The sequence below is a fragment of the Castor canadensis genome, chromosome 3, assembly GCF_047511655.1.
Source record: "Castor canadensis chromosome 3, mCasCan1.hap1v2, whole genome shotgun sequence".
In the NCBI taxonomy this organism is placed as follows: domain Eukaryota; kingdom Metazoa; phylum Chordata; class Mammalia; order Rodentia; family Castoridae; genus Castor; species Castor canadensis.
This window is the reverse complement of record NC_133388.1, coordinates 196,828,029-196,847,947: the sequence shown is the minus strand read 5'-3', so window position 1 is coordinate 196,847,947 and position 19,919 is coordinate 196,828,029. Positions and strand designations below refer to the sequence as shown.

The 19,919-nt window shown below is 52.7% G+C and overlaps 1 protein-coding gene across 4 annotated transcripts in view; it reads right to left on the bottom strand.

The window, feature by feature from the left end:
- Window positions 1-3,067: 3,067 nt before the first annotated feature.
- The window catches only part of Dennd3 (DENN domain containing 3), a 53,287-nt gene continuing 36,435 nt past the window's right edge, over window positions 3,068-19,919 (bottom strand). For 3 of the 4 annotated variants that reach the window (XM_020156919.2, XM_074069304.1, XM_074069303.1), the window contains exons 17-23: window positions 17,669-17,776; window positions 15,173-15,312; window positions 11,719-11,876; window positions 9,836-9,969; window positions 6,036-6,139; window positions 5,818-5,955; window positions 3,068-4,475 (exon numbers count right to left, since the gene is read on the bottom strand). In XM_020156919.2, coding sequence (XP_020012508.1) covers window positions 4,275-4,475; window positions 5,818-5,955; window positions 6,036-6,139; window positions 9,836-9,969; window positions 11,719-11,876; window positions 15,173-15,312; window positions 17,669-17,776 — 983 coding nt within the window. In that variant the 3' untranslated portion in view covers window positions 3,068-4,274. The remainder of the gene's footprint in view (window positions 4,476-5,817; window positions 5,956-6,035; window positions 6,140-9,835; window positions 9,970-11,718; window positions 11,877-15,172; window positions 15,313-17,668; window positions 17,777-19,919) is intronic. The other variant, XM_020156927.2, reaches the window with a different exon arrangement.

The window sequence follows — 19,919 nt, the reverse complement described above, 5'->3', positions numbered from 1 at the left end:
CTCCTGGTACTGACAATTTGTCCTTCCTTTCTCGCTCCTTCCCTCCTTCCTTCCCTTTACAGGATCAATTTTTGGCTTCATCAATTCTGTTTTCCCTTTTATTGGAAACAACATACAGTTGGATTATTTCTGTCCAGTCTGACACTCTGTACCTTTTAATTGAGCGTTTAATCCTTTCACGTTAAATGTCATTACCAGTGCAGTTAAGTTCAAAAGTCTACCGTTTTGCTGCTAATTTTGTTTGACACAGCTGGGGTTTTTGCTGCTCTGTCACTCCTCTCCTACCTTATTTTTGAGTGGCCATCCACAGGGAGATGTAGGTGACACCTGATCAGGCTCAGCTAAGGGCACCATTGTCCTTCAGCTCATTTGAGCCACCCATCAATAACCACACTGCTGCACGGCTGGCTCCTAGGGCTCAACAGACACGGACCACAGCTCCTTGACCCGCAGGGAAGGTGCCGAGCTGGGGCGATTGCTCTTCTCCATCCCCCAGCCCAGCACATTGGCCGAGGGGGCCAGGGCTACAGATGTAGCATTTCACCACAGCCCATCCCAGCCTCCCACCCCAGCACCCTGCTCAGGGCTGGAATTCCGGCTGGCTGTCAGGAGAGCTTCCCACAGGGCAAGGGCAGCCTGAGACTCCCTCAGGACGTGAGGAGCGCACACCCTGGGCCTTCCGCCTCGCCCTCAGCTGCAGCCAGTTCCCTGGCGCCTCACCTGGGGCAGTGCTCCCACCGTCCCAGATGTCCTGAAGGTTACCACTGTGCACGTGGAGTGCTGGGCAAGCACTGGCCAGAGCGAGCCTTCAGTGAGTGGGAGCTGCATGAGTGTCCGATGGAGCACAAAACAGAGGACAAGAGAAGTTTTATGTCCTCACAGTTCTCCAAGGCTCTTGGGAGACTTCCCTGCCTCTTCCAGCTCTGGTGGCTCCAGGGTCCTCTGCCTGTCTCTGCTGTCTCCATATGGCCTCTCCACCTCAGGACATTTGCCACTGGTCAATATTCCTGATTCCATCTACAAACGCCCTTTTTCCAAATGTCACATTCACAGGTTCTGCAGGTCAGGACAGGGACACGTGTAATTATTCACTTATTGTTTGGGTGGTGCTGGAGGTTGAACTCAGGGCCTTCATGAGGCAAGGGCTCCACTACATCAGCCCCACCCCCAGTCCTTTCTATGCCTTTTCAGTTGGTTTTTCAGACAGGGTCTCATGCTAATTTTGCATGGACCAACCTCAAACTGCAATCTTCCTACCTCTGCCTCCCAAGTAGCTGGGATTACAGACATGAACCACAACACTCAGTTTGTTTTTGGGATACAGTCTCCCTAATTTTTTACTTTTTACCAAGGCTAGCCTCAAACCCAAGATCCTCCTGAGTAACTGGGATTTCAGATCTATGCCACCATTCCCAGTCAGCATACAGACGTATCTATATGAGGTCCATCAGTCCCTGCTCAGCCTCCCCAGAGCTGGGATTACAGGTTTGCATCATCACACCCAGCTAATCTTGCTTCTTGATATTTTTATGACATTCTAGCATGCAGTCCAGGAAGGAATAGTGGCTGACCAGTTCTAGTGCCTAGCAGTGGACTAGAAGCTCAGTGTCTCCTCTCGGTCTCTATGCCAGCCCTGCAGGACGGAACCAGGCCTGTCACACAGGGGTTCAGGTCATGAGGCCAGGTCCCCAGCGAGGCCTTGCCCGGGACCCCTGGCTTGCTTCTCTGTTCCAAGGCGCAGAAACTGAAGGCCTCCCCAAGTCTACGTGTGCATAGCGGCAGCCATGTAGACAAGAAGAACCAGCTATCTTTGGGCCCCTGCCTTGGCATTGCTACAAGAAATGCAAATGGCCGCTGACTGCACAAGGAGCCGGCAACACGGCTTCCCACCCTTTCTGGGAAATCTGTTCCAGGGATGGGGTCTTCCCCGTGTTCCTTGGTTCTTGGGCACAACATCTGAGATTAGGATGCTGCGTTGGGTGCAGCAAAAGAACCACACAGGACGGGATGAAGGCAAGGTGTGACTCATTAGCAAAGTACACTTGGAGGACCAGGTGGGGGCGGCATACGTCTGACTGACTGCGTGGACGCTGTTGGGCATGGGATTTGACCCAAGAAGACGGGGTCGCTAGGTGGCGGGAAGCTGAGGCCCTTCCCTTGTGTCCCCTTCCCAAATGGTTTGGCGACTGCTCAGTGGGGACCTCACCCACCTGCGTATTTGATCCTCCTTGCTCTTCCCAGTTTAGCGCCAGTGGAATGTCATGCATCTGTCATCGTGTGTGCAGCCTGGATCATTATCTTAATCACTGGTCCAGGGCGTGGGCCACCTGGGGTTGGACCCATGGCCTCACATTTGCCGGGCAGGTGATTAACCACTTGCGCCACTCTACCAGGCCTGCCACCTGGGGCGTTAGAATGGAATCGTGTAGCCTGCGACATGTCCTCATTCCTGCTCATGTCTACCTTGCTGTCTATGCTAACAAATCCTCTCAAAGGGGACAAAAGCCATGCACTTCTAATTCAGATGTCACAGTCACATCTGGGGCTCAGGGATGTCTTCCACGTCACCCAGAGGCCTAGGTGAGCTGTGGGCCAGCTCTGCCAAGAGCACTGACCCCAGCAAGCCTGCTTCCCTCCTGTCTGAAGTGCAGCTGGGGAGCTGAAATTATATTAAAATGCACTGCCTTCCGGTCCAAGATCGACACTTCTGGACCAATTCAATTCAGGTTTCTAGAGCCGAGGCAGGAGCAGCGGCACCATGGTTGGTGAATGCCACTCACTGTAGTCCTTTCCGTGACCAATCACTCATAATGGAAGCCGTGCAAGGCTCCGAGAATGAACTCAAGGCCCAAGCGCTCTTCTCCCCACCCCCCACACACACACACGCAGGAAGGGTGCACGCTCCAGGCCCCTTCACTCCGTTGCTCACTGACTTGTCTCTGTTACAAATGACCACTTCCTAAAAGCCTCCAGCTTTTCTCTACTGGTTGTTTCAAATGCAATCACTGTCACATAAGAGCTTGGAAATTACCACCAGGAATGAAAGAGACAAAAGTCTACACTGGAATAACTCAATTGGTGTTTCTAGCGATCACCTCTTCCACCAGCTAGCAGCGTCTGGAATAAAGAAACTGGTGTCTGTATTTATTAACAAAAGAACTTATTCACAAGCTGGAAATAGCTGTTTATGGTGGACTGGCCTTAAATAATTTACACCTGTATTTCTGACAGACTTCTACATAGATTCCCAATGTTTACGAAAGTCCTCCGTGAGCGAGTGAGACTCTGGGAAGGGGCAGCACTGAGCTCTCCTCTGTACCATCTCCTGGATGCCCCAAAAGCCCATGCTACACAAAGCCACTCCCAGGGGACATGGCAGTCAGTGAATCTTCCAAACATAACGCCACCAGGCCCAGAACACAGCCACTGCCCTTAGTGAGACCTCTCTGGGCTCCACGTGGGGTCCTAGCAGAGTCCTGAAAACCCAAGACCCCGCGTCCAGCAACCTCACAGATGACAACGTGCAGAGGGCCCTCTGTAAACGGGGTACTGACAGCCCTTGTCAGCCAAGTAACAAAGCGTCGTCCACACCCTTGTGTGCAGTGTGCACATGACGTACACAAGTGGCAGGATGGGTCGGGAGGCGGCTGCACTGGGCAAGCACGCATGTGCTCCTGGACAGAGCTTCTTGCTTGGGCTCCTTGGTAGAAAAAGTCTCTCTAGGGTTTCTCACATCAGTGAAAAGACAGAGCTTGCTTCGGCTGGTGCAACCCCTGTCTGGACAAAACCAATCACGGCCTCTCCCCTCAGGCAGGTCTTGCTCACCTGCTCTGTTGGGAACAGTCCACCAGTGCAAGCCTGGTCAGCCACCAAGTGGTTGTCCTCAACCAGAGGCCTCACTGAAACAAAGTCCATGAAAGGCTGAAGGCTCCTTGGCTCACCAGCATGTAACCAGCCATAGTCACTCTGGTGAGGCCTCAAGGTTTGTGGAATGAATGAATGAAGTAGAGGAGAGGCAAAACTAGACCTGAGGACCACAGGTCATGTGACAGTCAGCTAAACTGCTGGCTCCAGTGTTGGCCCCTGGTAGACTGGAACTTTCTGACAACCATGAGGTAACTGCAGCAGAGGTCATCACGAATGTTGTTAGCTGAAGCAGCCCCACATGAGGCACCCTCAGAACTGGAAAGGCTGAATGACAGCGTGCTTGCTGGGAGTCTCGTCAGGTCCCACGCAGGGGACCCGCTCCACAGAGGCTTGCACACTCACCGTGGTCACTCCACTTTCCAGATGGCGATCTTGCCCTCCTCCCTGCCCGACCCACTTAGCACGTAGCGGCCCTCAGCAGAGCACAGGGTCCTCACAGAGTCTGTGTGTGCCACCAGCTCCTTCTCCACCGCCTTCCTCTCCACGTCAATCACATAGATCTTCCCTCTGGGCCTTCCCTGTGATGGGCCCCTGCCGCCCACCCAGATCTGCAGGGAGAAACGGGGAGGGCGTGAGCCAGGGAAGGAGGCCCCTCGAAGCTGGGTGCTTTGCCAGCATCCCGGGCTGACTGGTGCACCCCACAGTTCATGGCCTTCCTGACCAGGTCTCTGTGCCTAAGAGGCTGGGCCACCCGGTAGCTTCTAAAGACAGAGCCTCCAGCCACAGAGGCCATCCTCAGGCTTTAAAGCCCAGGGGACAGTGTGACCACAGGGAGAAATTTGTGCAGAGGGGAGATCTCACGTGTTCCCATCACAGAACACACACACAGGTTCATGCACGATGTATACAGAAACATGGAGCTGTACTCATTAAATAGATACAATTCCTGTCTGTTACACTGCAGAAAAGGGGGGGACTCTAGTGGAACCTCCCTCCTGTCTCAGACTTGAGCGGTACCTGTGACCCCTTCTTTCCTTCCAGTTTCTCCCTTTGGGATGGGCTGTCTAGCCCCTGCCTGTCCCACTACTGTACTCCGGGAAGAGAACTGTTTGTAGCTTCACCAGGTCACAGCTGGACAGAGCTGGTCCCACCAGGAAACTGTGCCCTGAAGGGGCTTTGGGACTCCACCCCTCTTGCCTCTCCTTGCCTCCCTGCCATGAGGTGGCAGCTTCCTCTGCCACACATTCACCCCTGATAGGCTGCCTCACCACAGGCCCACGTGTGGGTCTGCCGGTCACAGACTGGACTGAGCCAAGTAAACCCTCTTGCTCTTTACTGGGTGTTGCACACGTTTGCTACGGGAACAGAAAACTGACACATTCACCCAGGCCTGAGTTATGTGGTTGTGTTTACACATTTTGAACTCAAAGCGAATGTGGAATTTGTGAGGACTTGCAGGGGATTGGAATGGTGTGAATGCATTTTTATGAGGGGCAGATGTGAGTTTTGGGGAGAAGAGCAGCTCACAATCTCTCCAGTACCGTGGAACATGACTTGGTGTGGCACAGGAGTCCTTGCAGCGTACCAGCCACGATGTGGCCGTGCTGCATGGCTGGGTTTACAGAAGAGACATGCAGAGAGCTGCTGCTTGAGGACATGAGGCATCACAAGGCAAGACGGTCAGCGGCTGAGCAAGGCAGGACCACAGTCTCACCGGCCCAGCAGGGCTGCCTGCCTCCGCGACTGTGAGGAAAGGAGGTTCCACTGCTTAAGCCCTGACTGTGGTGCTTTGTGATGCCTACTCTGGGGACGTCCGGTTTCTAAGCTCTGAAGTCCCGCTAGGAAACCTGAAGCCGGTGACAACATGGGGCCACTCATATTTGGCTTACTCCACTAGGAAAGAAGGAAGCTGGGAAGAGATGCCCTGCAAGGCTGGCGCTTTCCCCTCACCTGCTTTTTCACACGGATCATGCAGCTGATCTCAGAGCAGTCCTGAAGGTGGATCCGCTGCGGGGGCTGGGCCAGGTCCCCCAGGCTCCAGACGTACACCTCGCTGCGCCCGGTGCAGGCCGCCCAGAGCTGCTCCTGCTGGGACAGAAAGAAATCACGATGGCACCATGACCAGGGGAGCCCTGAGCCTGGCCCACCAGCACACACACTTCGAGTACCTCAGGAAGGAGCTGGAAGTCCAGGAAGGAGGCGCTCTCGTCAGTCTTCAGCTCTTGACGAAGAGATCCATTCATGGTCACCTCCATGATACTGTTACCCATACCTGCCGAAGAAAAGAGCTAGAGGGAGGAGCAGGCACAGCAAGTTCAAGATGTGGGGTGACCAGAGCAGAAAAGGCCCAGGGGACCAGCAACACCAGCCACAGGTCCCAGCTACCTCCATGGGCACAGACTGTCCAGCCAGTGTTCTTTCCTGTGACCACCACATGCTATGTGTCATGTCATGTGTGATACCTGAGCAGGGGCCAAGAGCTTCACATCATGTCACCATCACTCTGCACAGCTACATGGCAACCATGGAGCCAGTTTTACTGAGGGGAAATAGCTGGAGATGGGAGCACAGGGAGGCACAAACCTGGCCCCTGGGCAGCACCCACTTAACAAGCAGAGGCCCAGGAGACACCAATTCTGGGAGACGGGAGGCATGGGGACAGCAGAGGTATAGCCCTCTTCCCCCAGCCTCAGCTGAGCAGTGAGCCCGTTGATCCTTGGCCAGTCTGACCAGAAGCTGACGTGGGTTTCCCTGTCTCCTTCCTGCTCCTGAAGAGACCTTCCAAGTAAGTGCTGGGGGCCTCCAGAAGCCTGTTCCCAATGTGTGGTCACCGCCTGGACTAATGAATGAGGCCTTTCTGATGCTGCAGGTTGGGGGTTAGGGATGTCTGACTGGAGGAAGGGCACAGGAAGCCTGTGTGGTGGAGCCCTGCCACCCTGGCCTGTGGAGGCACCTTCTGGGACTGTCACACGCTCATCACATGCCAGCGCTGCCTGGGCCCTGGCCACAGGGAGGAGAGCCGGCAGAGTTCAACACTGGTGCTGGCATAGGCAGGACTGACTACTGTCCCCAAGGTGAGCCAGGCACACAAACGTCTTAAAAATTTACAAGAGCTATAGATAGGATGGGGATAACAGGAAGAGTTCAGGTGATAAACTGAAGTTCAAACACAAATCTAAATGGAAATTCTAGAGTTAAAGTGAAAATTCTAGAGTTAAAGTGGGTTTAACAGCAGAGAAAACAGAGAAGAAAGTTCCAGGTTGCTAGCTCAGATCTGGAACATGCCCCAAAGGCCATGTGTTTGTTGAAGGCCTGGACTCCAGCAGCACTACTGGGAGGTGGCTGGACCTTCAGGAGGAGGGCCTAATGGGAGAAAGGTAGATTTCAGGAAGAGCCAGCCTTGAAGAGGCTACCGGGCCCCTTCCTGTCTGTCGCTGCATCCTGGCTGCCATGTTCCCACCATGGAGGGCTGTGCCACCACAGGCCCAAAGCAACACGGCCAAGTGACCACAGGCTGAAACTTCTGAAACTGTGAGTCAAAACAAACCTTTCCTCCTTTTAAGTTGTTTATCATCTCAGCCATGAAAAGCTGACTGACATAGGTCTTATCTAAACTGAAGCACAGAAAGAGAAAACATTAAAACAGCTCCCAAGACTGCTGGACAAAAACAGATGGTCTAACATTGGTGTAATCAGAATCCAAGAAGATGGGAGAGACGGAGAGAAGATGATTTGGGGAGACAGTGGTTTAAAATTGTACTCAAAGCGGGTGGGGTCCTCACTCAAGTGGTAGAGCACCTGCCTAGCAAGCATGAGGCCCTGAGTTCAAACCCTAGTGCCACCTGAATAAATAAATAAAAACTTCCCCAAATCCATGAAAGTAAATGCCAAGGAGGACAAACACAAAGCCTTCACATGCAGGTGCACTGTAGCCCAGCTCACAAAACTAAGCACAACACCTTAAAAGCAGCTAGAAGAGACAGACACATCACCTTACCATATCATCTTATCGCACTTAGCAACAAGAACGACGACAGACTTACCGGAACAAGGAAGCCAGTGGGACCGTGTGCTAAGGAAATGGGTTTCAAAGTCTGGGAAAAGCAAAGGCATCAGCTGCATTTGCTGCACCCAATTTAGACTGCAGGACAAGTGAGGATGAGGGAAAACTTCCTGGTCAGGAAGGAAGGAGGCTCACCAGCAATGATGCATTATTAGCAAAAGAATTTTTGTTTTGTTGGTAATGGGTTTTGAACTAAGGGCTTGCCTGACAGGCACTCCATCACTTGAGCCATTCCACCAGTCCTTCTAGCTCTGGTCATTTTGGAGATACGGTCTAGCTTTTTGTCCAGGCTGGCCTGGACCAAGATCCTCCTATTTGCTTCTCACCATCACTGGGATGACAGACATGCACCACTATGCCCATCTTTCTTCCAAAGAGATGGGGGTCTCACAAACTTGCCTAGGATTGGAACCATGATCTTCCCAATCAGTCTCAGCCTCCCACATAGCTTGGGGGTAACAGGCATGTGCCACAGGTTCAGTTACTGATTGAGATGGGATCTGTCCTGGCTGACCTCAAACTTCTGTCTCAACCTCCCAAGTAGCTAGAATTACAGGTGTGAGACACCAGTGTCTGGCTTGGCAAACTAATTTTTTTTTTCTTAGTTTCTTTGAAAGACCATGAGGAGCCAGGTGGTGGTGCATGCCTATAATCACAGCTACTCAGGAGACGGAAGCAGATGGATCATGATTTTGACACAAGCCTCAAAATCAAAATAGAAACAAAAGGGCTGGGGGCATGTCACAGGTGGTAAGAGTTCAATCCCTAGAACTGCAGAAAAGAAAAGAAAGGCGATTGATTGGCTGCTTAAGCAAAATATTTAAAAACACACCATGGGGTTTATCACAGTCATAGAAATAAACCACTGTATTCACCAGCAGCAGCAGAAGGGGGTAAACAGAGTTAGCACCTGATGTTCTGTGTGAAGTGGTCCCAGAGCAACCTCGGGGGGCTGTGGCAATGGCTGCAAACACAATCCTTAGACTAGCCTCTAAAAAATAAAGCAAAAAAGCTGCAGCTAAAAAGACAAGAAGATCGAGGTGAGCACTAAAATACTCTATTAGTTAAAAGGAGGGACAGAGAAACAAAAGGGAAATGGAGTGGCACCCAGACTGCCTGCCACACCTCTGGTCAGGAGCTTCATGAGCAGCCAGACAAGCAGCCAAGGATCGCGGAGCTCAGTGCAGAGCACCGCTTAGCAAATAAAGGTCCAGAAAGGTTTAAAAATGACAAACACACAGGCAATACAGTAGAACAACCACTTCCACAGCACTTCATTGCACTGGGGTCATAGGTGACGTAAAGATGACAAGCGTCCTTGGGTGGCACAGCTGCGCTCTTTCTACACAACACCGAGCCACTTCACATAAGGTAGTTTCCACATGCCAGGGTCCCGAGCCCCCACTGCAGGTATGGAACCACGCCTTGCTGTGCATTTCTTTATGTAAAATACGCTTCAACCCAAACCAAATCGGACTCACAGCTATCCCTGACGTCACGTCACATGCTGGCTGGGAAGGTATTGTGGTGCAGGCGACCTGTGTGCCTGGGATGTTTAGGAACACAGTCGGCGAGCCATGGACAACACCTGCTCCCCCCATCACCTGACAGAGGACCCAGCTCGTCTCTGAGGACACTCGGGCCCAAGGGATGGCCTAGGCGCAGCACAGGTGACCGCAGCTCAAACTGGCCAAGCTGGTCCCCAAGAGGAGGTGTGACACGCTCATAGAGGCCAGGGCTTAAGGGCAGCCCAGAGCAAGGCACAGGGGAGGGGCAGGAGTGGCCTGAGAGTGGCAGTGAGGGGCAGAAGGGTTGCCAGGAGCCCAGGGAAGGAACCAGTTTGAAGAGGGCACTGGAAATGCGCGAGGAGAGCAAAGGGCACACATGTGCGTGCAGAGGACTCACAGCACCACAGGTGGCTGCTGTGCAGGCTGATGGCTGTAAGGCCACCACAAGGCAGCTGGAACTGGCTGGTCACCCGCAACGTGCTCACGTTCCACGCCAACACCATCCCATCGCGGCTGCAGGAATAGACCTCCCTAGAGGAAGCAAAAACATGCGCACATTAGCTAGGCCCCGGAAATACTGCATTTTAACCCCAGGGAACAGTGTCACCACTGAAGAACCCACCACAGGGACCTAAGTGATGCCTACCATACTGGGGATGTAGCACAAACAGGCCCAGTTCGAATGCAACTGAGGCAGCAGAGGGCAGCAGTTTCTTCTCTGCCCAGGGCTCCACTGCATCCACTATAGGCTGGATGTGGGATCAGTGAGCAAAGCCTCAGTGTCACAGGTCACTGAAACCCAATCTCTGCAGGGCCACACAGCACAGACGGGCCAGAGGCAGTGGACACTCCCAAACCCCAGGGCTAATAATCTAGGCTGCAGAGCACGGTGCATAGCAGCCATGCCACCTGTGATCTCCACACCTTCCAAGCTCATGTCACCTTCAAATTAGCACCAGACATCCCATCAGACCTGGGCCCAGTAAGGACAGAGGCACCTCTGGTACTAAACTGGGGTAAGAGGGGCCCAGGGACAGCAGAGGAGGGAAGGGCACACAGAGCATTAGGGCTGCTCTGCATGGTGCCTCCTGACCACAGCCTAGCTCTCGAGCCTTCCCTGGCTCTACCACTCAGGCCCCATCCTCACCACAGTACAGGAGGCTGCCCTCAGGAGTCATCCCTGAGTGACATAAATGCACGGTGTGGGTGGATGGTGTCCCTGGGAACAGACACGGTGGTGATCTAAGCCCAGCACCTCAAATGTGACCTCATTTGGAGACAGGGTGGCCAAGGCAAAATGAGGTCATTATGGTGGGCTCTGATCCAATATGACAGTCCTTACAAATGGGAAACTTGAACCCAGACACACACACTGAGGGAGGGTGCCATGGGAACGGTGTCTACAGGCCAAGGAACGCCAAGAGCTGCCAGCCACCACCCTGGAGGAGGTGGGAAGGAGTGTCCCCTACGGGACTTGGGAGCACAGCCCTGTGACACCTTGACATGATTCTGACCTCCAGAACCATGTGGGTGTTTTTGCTCTGCGGCTTGAGGTACTGTTAGGACAGCCCTAGGAAACTCTGCCCAGGTAGAACCTGGGGAGCAGACAAATAAACCAGGAAGCTCGGCAGGAAGTGGAGTGTCAGAGGAGATCTTCATGGTTCTCCTGCGACAAGCCTCGGCCCTGGCTCTGGATGAGTGAGTCCCAGCCCAGCTCCTATCTGTGTGGCTGGGGCAGTGCCCCATCCTCCCTAGTACCCCCTTGCCCAGGGTCATCTCAGAGTTTTGTAGTTCAAATCTCACTGTCTAGGGTGACTTGGTCTCAGGCAAGGAGGGGCAGGAGGTAGGAACACATAAGAGGACAAGGGACAAGCAGGACCATGTGACAGGATAACTCCTGCCTGTGGTGGGGACTTGTACCCCCCATGTCCTGCGTTCCCAGGTAGAAGTGTGGGGCCAAGTGAAATAAACTGGACAAGTTTAAAAATGAGGACAGTTGGGACTCCAGACCCACAGGAAATGCCTGCAGACGAGCAGCCAGGATGCAGGACACAGCACTATAAGGCTGAGAGCCTACGTCAGCACTGGTACCGCGCTGGTCTCAGACGAGCAACGTCTTCCTCTGCCCCCAAGAGCACTCAGACCAACACATCTCCCACCTTCTCTCCTCAGGGCACTTTGTGCTCCTCACCCTACCTGGCCTGGAGATGCGAGCTCTCAGGACCCGTCCCTGCCAGCACCCTGGCCCAGCCAGTGCCACCCAGTCCTCTGGCGTGGTACCTGGACTTCCGTGAGTCCTGCACAGTCAGGCCAGTGACGCTGGCGCGGTGGTCTGTGAGCTGCTTGTTGCACGACATGCTGTGCACATTGATGATGTAGATGACAGAGTCCTCCGAGCCGACCCACACCTGGCTCTGCTCAGCCATCAGCATGCAGTTCTAAGAGGTCAAGAAGTGAAAGCCAGACACAATCCACACTCCTGTGTGCAGCAGTTAGGCTCTATAAACCGCCACAAATGCTGGTCAGTGAATCCTGACCTACTCTCCCAGGGACACCCAAGGCCAGGGTCCCATGCGTTCTTATCACACTCTTGTCAACTGGTCGCACCTGACCTTCTTTTGTTTATGTGTACTTCTGTTTAAAGACACCTTAGTGAATACACAGTGTCAATTCATTCACCCTGAGCTCACCAGCACTCCTCCCCGAGGCTCACGCAGCCCCCTTGCTCTCAGGGACACTAGCCAGCACTTCAGCACTATGCTTGGGGCTGATTTTTTGTTTGTTTGTTTGTTTATTTTAGGCTATCGCAAGGTTTGAACATGACCTCGTGTTTGCTAGGCAGGTGCTCTACTGCTTGAGCAATGCCCCCTTTGTAGCTGTGGTTATTTTTCAGATAGTCTTCTGTCTTTCCCCAGCTGGCCTCAGATTGCAATCTTCCTACTGACACCTCCTGTGTAGATGGGATGACAGGCATGAGCCACCAGGCCTGGCCTGCCTGGGGCCATTTAGAACAGTAAAGTCACCAATAAAATGCACAAAAACATGGTACTAAACAGGCCATGGAAGAGACACCCATCCCAGGTTGGAACTGAAATAGGCAGCATCACAGGGCCGGCCCAAAGCTGGAGCACATGCATCATCATGCACGCCCACAGCTGTGGACAACTGAGAAGGCACCGTGAGCATGTATTTGAGGGTCACAAATTAACTTCAGCAGGTGGCTGAATTTACCAATAAGGGGGACCAGCCGTCTAGGAACAACTGTGAGGCTGCCAGCGCTCTCTAGCTGAAAGGGTGCTCTCAGCTTATCCACTCCACAGTCGGCAGCTCTTTCCAGACTCTGATGTTGGGAATTAAGGATTAAACACTCAGAGGAACACACATCACATGAAAGCAGCTGCTGTCCTGCACCTCACAGCTGGGTATCTCACAAGGTGACTTAGTGGTCCCTACGTGCTCCGGACACACCTGCCTGCCCTGCACTGAGGTCAGATGACTGCTGCTCTTCTGTGTGGTGACTGTCTGTTCTGCCTCTGTCTGTGACTGCACCATGCTTTACTGATAATTGGACAAATGTCTCAGCTCACCAAATCCAAACCGGTTCTGAAGAATAAAAGCTAAGCCACATCAGGATGGAGGGTGCTCAGGGCCAGACTCAACAGACAACACCGCAGCTCACCAGTGCCATGACGGCAACCACTCACCTTGAGGTCAGAAACTAGCACTTATGAAATTGTCACTTGAGTTCTAGCAACATATTCTCTGTTTAGGAGAGGATGGGTTGCAGAATCGCTATCTAAAGAATCTCTCTTTTCAGGCATCCCTGAGGGTGGGAGTGATCTAGTAGAATGTCCTGGATAAGACGTCTTAGACAAACCGCATGGACTTCACATGCAGCAGAGACAGCATCTCCCCAAGACACAACCTGATTCCTTCTGGATGGCACAGGCATGGGTGAAACTGGCAGGAAGGCATTTTCCCACAGTTGGATGACTTGCTGTAAATTACCCAACTAGACTGGAGAGCGATAGACTGCTACAAATCGCAGCCTTCTGGGTTTTCTTTTAACTAGCATTTTAAAAGTTATTCTTTTATTAAAAAGTCTTCTTCACAATGCTTATAATGAAGAGCCAGTAGAAAAGCAAATCTAGAATGAGGGTGGCGTCCTTAGTCTCTCTCTCTTTTGCCTGCTCTAGAGCCATACTAGACTTTTGTAAACTCTGACATAGCAGTGCGAGTCCTGTTGCCTTTCCAAATGAGACTCGCTTGAATACGGAGAGGAAACCACAACAGCTGTTACTGTCTTGCTCTCCTAAGGTTTGCCATCCAGGCATTTAAGAGTAACCCCACATTCAGCAATATGTGTTCACATTCTCTGTTTTTCAGAAGTTATAAAAAGCCTGCCGTACCAGGGAGTGCTATATCACTTTCAGCTGATAGAAAAGCTGCCCGAATCAGCGCTAAGCAGTGCCAAACAATTCACCTGGCCATTCTTCCACGTTAAATACGAACTTTGAGCTGAAGATTATGAGGATCACAGTTCAAGGCCAGATTATTCAAAAAGCTAGTGAGACCCGCCCCCCCCCCCCCCCCCCCGCATCTCAACAAAACAAGCTGGGCATGATAGTTCACACCTATAATCCCAACTATGAGGGAGGCATAGGTAGGATGATAATGGTCTATGGTCTGAGGCCAGCCTGGGAAAAAAGCAAGACCCTACCTGAAGAAAGTAAAAAAGGGCTGCAGGCATGGCTCAAGTAGTAGAGTACCTGCCTAGCAATTGTAAGGCCCTGAGTTCAGACCCCAGTGCCACCAAAAAAAAGAAAAAAGAAAGAAAAGCATGAGTTCAACAGGCTACCCATGCTGAAGGATTGGGGCACGAGGCTCTCCTCAGAGGCTCCTTAAAGTGATGTCACCTTCTGTACCCTCAGAGCTTATCTGATGTGACCATACAGTGGAAGCGTGGGGTACAAAATGTCTACAAATCAGCAAGAAGAGTGAGAAGGACAGACGGAGGGCAGGGGACACCACCCAGGGGAGGAGCCGTGGCTGGGAGAGAGACGCTGAGGCCCACGAGGGACCAGAGCAACGCAAGCAGACCAGCAGGGTAGCTGAGCCAAAAGTAGAATCCCCAGGCTTGGGGACACTCAAGCAGGGAGAGGTCACTTAGCGCCTGGAGAGACGGAAGTGACTACCAGGACTCACACTATCGTGACTCACAAAAGAGGTCACACTGGGCAGTGCCACGGACAAGTTACACTTGTTATAAAACTCTCAGAAACACTCCAGCTTACTTTGCCCCCAGAAGCGAGGGCACAGGGAGCAGATCTGAGTCCCTCCGACCCTGCTCTCTGCAGGCCACACCCTCCTCCTGCCCTCTTCCTTTGTTCTCAGACACCCACTCATGGCCTCTCAGCAATCACCAGAACCCATGAGAGATGCCCCATGTGGCTTGCGCTCAGTGGGCACATGTGGGTGGCCTTCCACCACCTGGAACACCTGGTGCCCCTTGCTTTCCAAAAGTCAGGGACGTCCAGCCACTTACTGACTCCCTCAGTGAGTACATATCCATAAAGGATGGAGCAAGCTCACTCTTAAATTGAATACTTGACAGCAACTGACTACTTCCTACTTACGATGCTGTGGAGCGACGTGTGTCCTCTCCAGTCGGGTCACCTGCCCACCTTTCAACCTCACACTGCCTCCAGACACTGGACCCGAAGGCCTCGCTTACCACTTTAGAGGTGCCCACTTTAAAACAGTGCTGGTGGATGGTCCAAGAAGACGCATCAAACACGATCACTTTGCCTTCGTCCAGGGCGCACCACAACTTGGGGTGAGCATCCTCAACTTTCTCTGCTGGATCGAGGTGCCCTAAAGAGGAAATAGCCCAAAGACCACTGATACATGATAGGGGATCTGCAGGCATCTGCTAAGCACCAGGCATCATGCTGGTGCTGGGGATACAGAGGTAAGCAAGGCCCGACGCCACCCTGCACTCCCCGAACTTGGCATTTCATGAGCTGCAGAATCACAGGGACAGACAGAGCCTGCAGGAGCAGAGTTGCATTACTGAGCCAGGCCCGCAGGTGATGGTTCACCAGAGAGCACAGTTTAGGAGCAGGGGTGGGGCAGGAGGAGGACAGGTAGGCACTGGCTGCAGAAAAGAGGGGCCAGCTGGGGAAACTGAAGCAGAAGCCATGGTGCTTCCACCAACTTCCACACCTGGCAAGAGTGTAGCAGACACTCTTGCTCTGAGTCTTCACCAACACTTAGTGGTGTTGAGGTTTTAAATTTTGACACTCTAAGGGAAGTTTTGTTTTTTGCTTGTTGTCTATTATTTGAGACAGGATCTCACTATGTAGTGAGCCAGGCTCAAGAGATCCTCCAGTCTCAGCCTCCTGAATAGCTAGGACTATAGGCATGTGCCAACATGTTTGGCTTTTAATTGTGACTTTATTTGCACCTTCCTAGGTTACTAATGAGGTTAACAGTGTCAGTTAGCCATGGGACACCTTCCTCCTAAGTGGTGGCCTCTTCCAGTTCTGGAACTGTCTCGTTCCCCTTCTGGGAGCTATGCTCTGTGCTACCAGTGCCACATACATAAATCCCTTTCTTGGCCAGGGCCTGCACTTCCGCTGTCTTGAAGGTAACTTCCCGAAATCCTTAATTTCAATGTAGTCGAACCTATTCATCTCCCCTTTGCGGTCAGTGCCTTCATGCACTACTTAGGAATCTTTTGGCTGGCTCTTCAGTCATGGCAATTCTGTAATTCTGCATTTGCCAGCTTCAGCCATGTGCTTGCTCACTTTGCATTCATGGCAAGGCTCAGCCCACTTGCAGCTAACCTCGGGGACGGACTGCAATGGGTGGTCCCCACCTCCCATATGGAGATACAAGGTCCCACCACCTATGGTTAGACTGTCCTTGGCCCCACCCTGCCCTGCAGAGCACCTGTCCTAAGGTGGGAGGCCTTGCCCTGTGTCTCTCCAGGGCATCTGCACCCCTGGGGTGCTGGAAGGGGTTCCCCACTATGAGGCACTCAGCGCAGCTGAGCCCAAGCCAACATACAGCCCCACAGGCCTCGTTCTCCCAACTCCTTCCATGACCCTTGGAGTCCCAACCAAAGCTGACAGGCTCTCCAGGACGCCTCCTCCTGATGGCTCTGACTCCAGCCCTTGTCCCTCTGGCAAAGCTGGCCACACTCTGCGATCACCTTCTCAGGCACCCCTTCCAGACCTGGTAGCCACATCACAGGACAGACCACTTCCTTTTTCTTCACAGCAGGTGTATAGAGGACCAGTGAGCATAGCCGATGTGCTGTCAACCCTCCTGACATCACAGAATTGAGGAGTTACCCGGCTTCAAATTCCTTTCCTGCCTGGAGCCAAGTTCCTTCATTCTCACCACCAGCTTCCTTACTAGTCGGAAGTAAGTAGAGGGTTTTGACAGTTTTAAACCTAAGCCCAAGGGCGTACTTGTAGTTGGACCTTTGAAGCACCAATTTCTTCCTCTAGTCATCCAAATGCCACTTCTGGGGAACTAGGACGTTTAAATGTGCAGAAGGCTGAAGACGCAGTGCCTCAGACAGAAGCGGGCAGTCTACAGGCATTCAGCTCCAGGGAGCCCATCTGGCTCTGCAGCAGTAAAAGCCAGGTACAGCCCATCTCAACAACAGTGGAAGCCAGTTACACAGCCCCGAGGAAATGTGCGAGAGGCAGTTCCTCATAGACGCCACCCGCCACAGAGGGCAGGGGATGGTTACTCTGGGCCCCAGGCTGAGTGCCCAGTGCAGCCCCGTCAGCCTCTCAGGGGCTCCCCAGGTGGGGTTACCTGGAGGTCAAGTGCTCGGAGCAGTCACCACAGGACACCCTCGGCACTCAGGATTTCACCAACAAACAGGACACACCCTGCCCTGTGTCCACCAGTGTTCTGCGTCCTCTCACTGCAGGGCTGACCTCAAACCTAAACTGAAACAGCAGCAGGGCCAGGCACCAGTGGCTCACACCTATGCTCCTATACTTGGGAGGCTGAGATCGGGAGGATTGTGGACAAATAGTTTTTGAGAGCCCATCTCCAAAATAACCAAAGCAAAATGGACTGGAGGTTTGGCTCAAGCAGTAGAGCACCTGCTTTACAAGTGGAAAGCCCTCGGGTTATTCAAAGCCCCAGTCCCATGATTGGGGGAAAGGACAACGACAGAGCATCAGGACCCAGGAGCTCACCTTACCTGGCGTGTACAGCAAGACATCGATGGCCTGCGGGGCAGTCTCCCCTGCCGAGGGGTTGATCTTATGCTTTAGGGTCTCCGAGGTCATCTTGGGAACCGGCATGGGCACTGAAACGAAACCCTAGAGTCAGTTTAGCAGACAGAAAGATGGCGCTGTCATCCACAGCAAAAGTGAGTCTGGGGGCAAAACTACATGGCTGGTAAAGAGGGCTCTGTCTTGGGACCTGCGTGAGGAAGCGCCCTCTGAGGCTCGCTCCTGGTCTCAGCTCTGGTGAGTGGAGGGAGCACTGAGTGCACACACCCACAGCTCCTTCCTCAGCTCAGAAGCCACCAACCAGGTCTCTGGCCACCCCTGCCCAGCAAAGAGAGGGCGAGAGGAGAGCACCCCCAGTGTCCCCACCTCAGAACAGTGCGCACTGGCTGAGAAACCCTGCTGCACCCTGGAGGACACTGAGCAAACCTGTCCTCTGTCCACTCAAGCCCAGCAGCAGCCCTGCCCACCACAGCCACAGACATCTCCATCACTGCCAAAGCCTCCCCAGGGTGGGGTGCAAACCCCACCACAAAAGCGTACAATCCAACCCATGCCTCCAGGCATTGCCTAACCCCGCCTCCCCTCAGCTACCTGGAACACCTTCCTGGCCTTTACAGGTGCATCGCTTAGCCATCCCAATCTGGGAGGCCGTACACCCAGGACCTGCCAGCTACTGGTCAGCCCTCATTTTATTAAGCCTCACAGCGATCTGGTAAGATTGACACTGCAGTCCTGGGTTTTAAAAAGATGGCAAACTGAGTTACGCAATCCACAGCAGAGCACGTGCTCATAGGCCTGGCTGCTCTCTCCAGGCATGGTAGGTGCTAACTGGCCTCTGCTAAGGCCACCTCACCCGCTGCCTCCAGCTGGTCATGCTCAGGTCCTTCCTCAATTCTGCACATCTTTAGACCTTGCACCAGGAATCAACCACGTGCTACAGAGCTGATCACGTGTTGTGGGTTTTCACCTCATTCAGCTCTAAACACTGGAAAATATTTCTTGATTTGGTAACAAGGAGTCAGGAACTCAGATGTATTTGTGACCTGAACATGGGGGGGGGGCGCCTCCCCCACCCTGTGGAACAAGGTGGACATGGGCTGAGAGCAAGCCGTGCTGCGTTACCATGGCGACCATAAACTGTTCACAGAGATGCTGTGAGGCTGGTCTATAAACTCCTGGCAAAGATGAGCAATGTTGGGATCATATAAACCGCTGAAGTATGCTGTTTATTTGAATCTGTTCTGTCCTCACTGAAGGAAAAAGAGCAATTGATGTCTGGTCCCAGAATGGTCAGACAAAACCCTTGCTAGTCGCTCCAGCCAGTCTTGCAGCAACACAAGGCACCTGAGCCTCCTGGCTGCCATCCCAGCTCAGGGTCCCCTGGGTCACAGGTCAGTGGGTATCATGACCAGAATGCACCAGGGGTTCCACAGTGAGCAACAGGTGCTGCAAAGAGGGTAAACGTGCCCAATAAATACACATGTAACTGATGCTGTTCCTAACCCTGGGACTGGAGTTTGAAAAAAGTTTCCAGCTATATACCCAAGAGAAATGAAAAATGTCCTTGCAAAAAATGTGTATGTGAACCAGGCAGAGTGGTGCACACCTGTAGTCCCAGCACTCAGGAAGGCCAGCCTGGGTTGCATAGCAAGTCCTTGTCTCAAAAAAAAAAAAAGTGCTCCCAGCAGCATCATTCATGATAGGCAAAAAGCTGAACCAACTGCAATGTTCACTGTATGATGAGTACATGAGAATGTGCTCTATGCAGACAACGCCCAATGAAGTACTGACAGGCGCAACACGGGTGGCCTGAGCACGCTGTGCTGAGAAAAGCGGCTGTCACAAAGGATTCGTGTGCATGAAATGCCCAGGAGAGGCAAGTCCATGTCACTGAAAGGTTGGAGGCGAGTGCTAAAGGGGACGGAATCCTCGGGAGGTAATTAAAGTGTTCCAAAGTCTGTATGATGATGGTCGTCCAGCCCTGCCAATATTCTAACACCCTAAGCTACATGCTCTAAGTGGGAGTGGTACAAGAATATCTTGATACACCGTCACCAAACAACCCACAGGGACACCCAAAAACATGACTGAGCATTGGTTGGTCTGTGTGTCACACGTTAGTTGAGCGCGTTAACTCTGGCATGCTGTACTGAGTAACAAGGAGTCCTCAGAACATTTCCCACTTGTCTTGCGTAGCTCACAGGTGGCTGTAAGAGA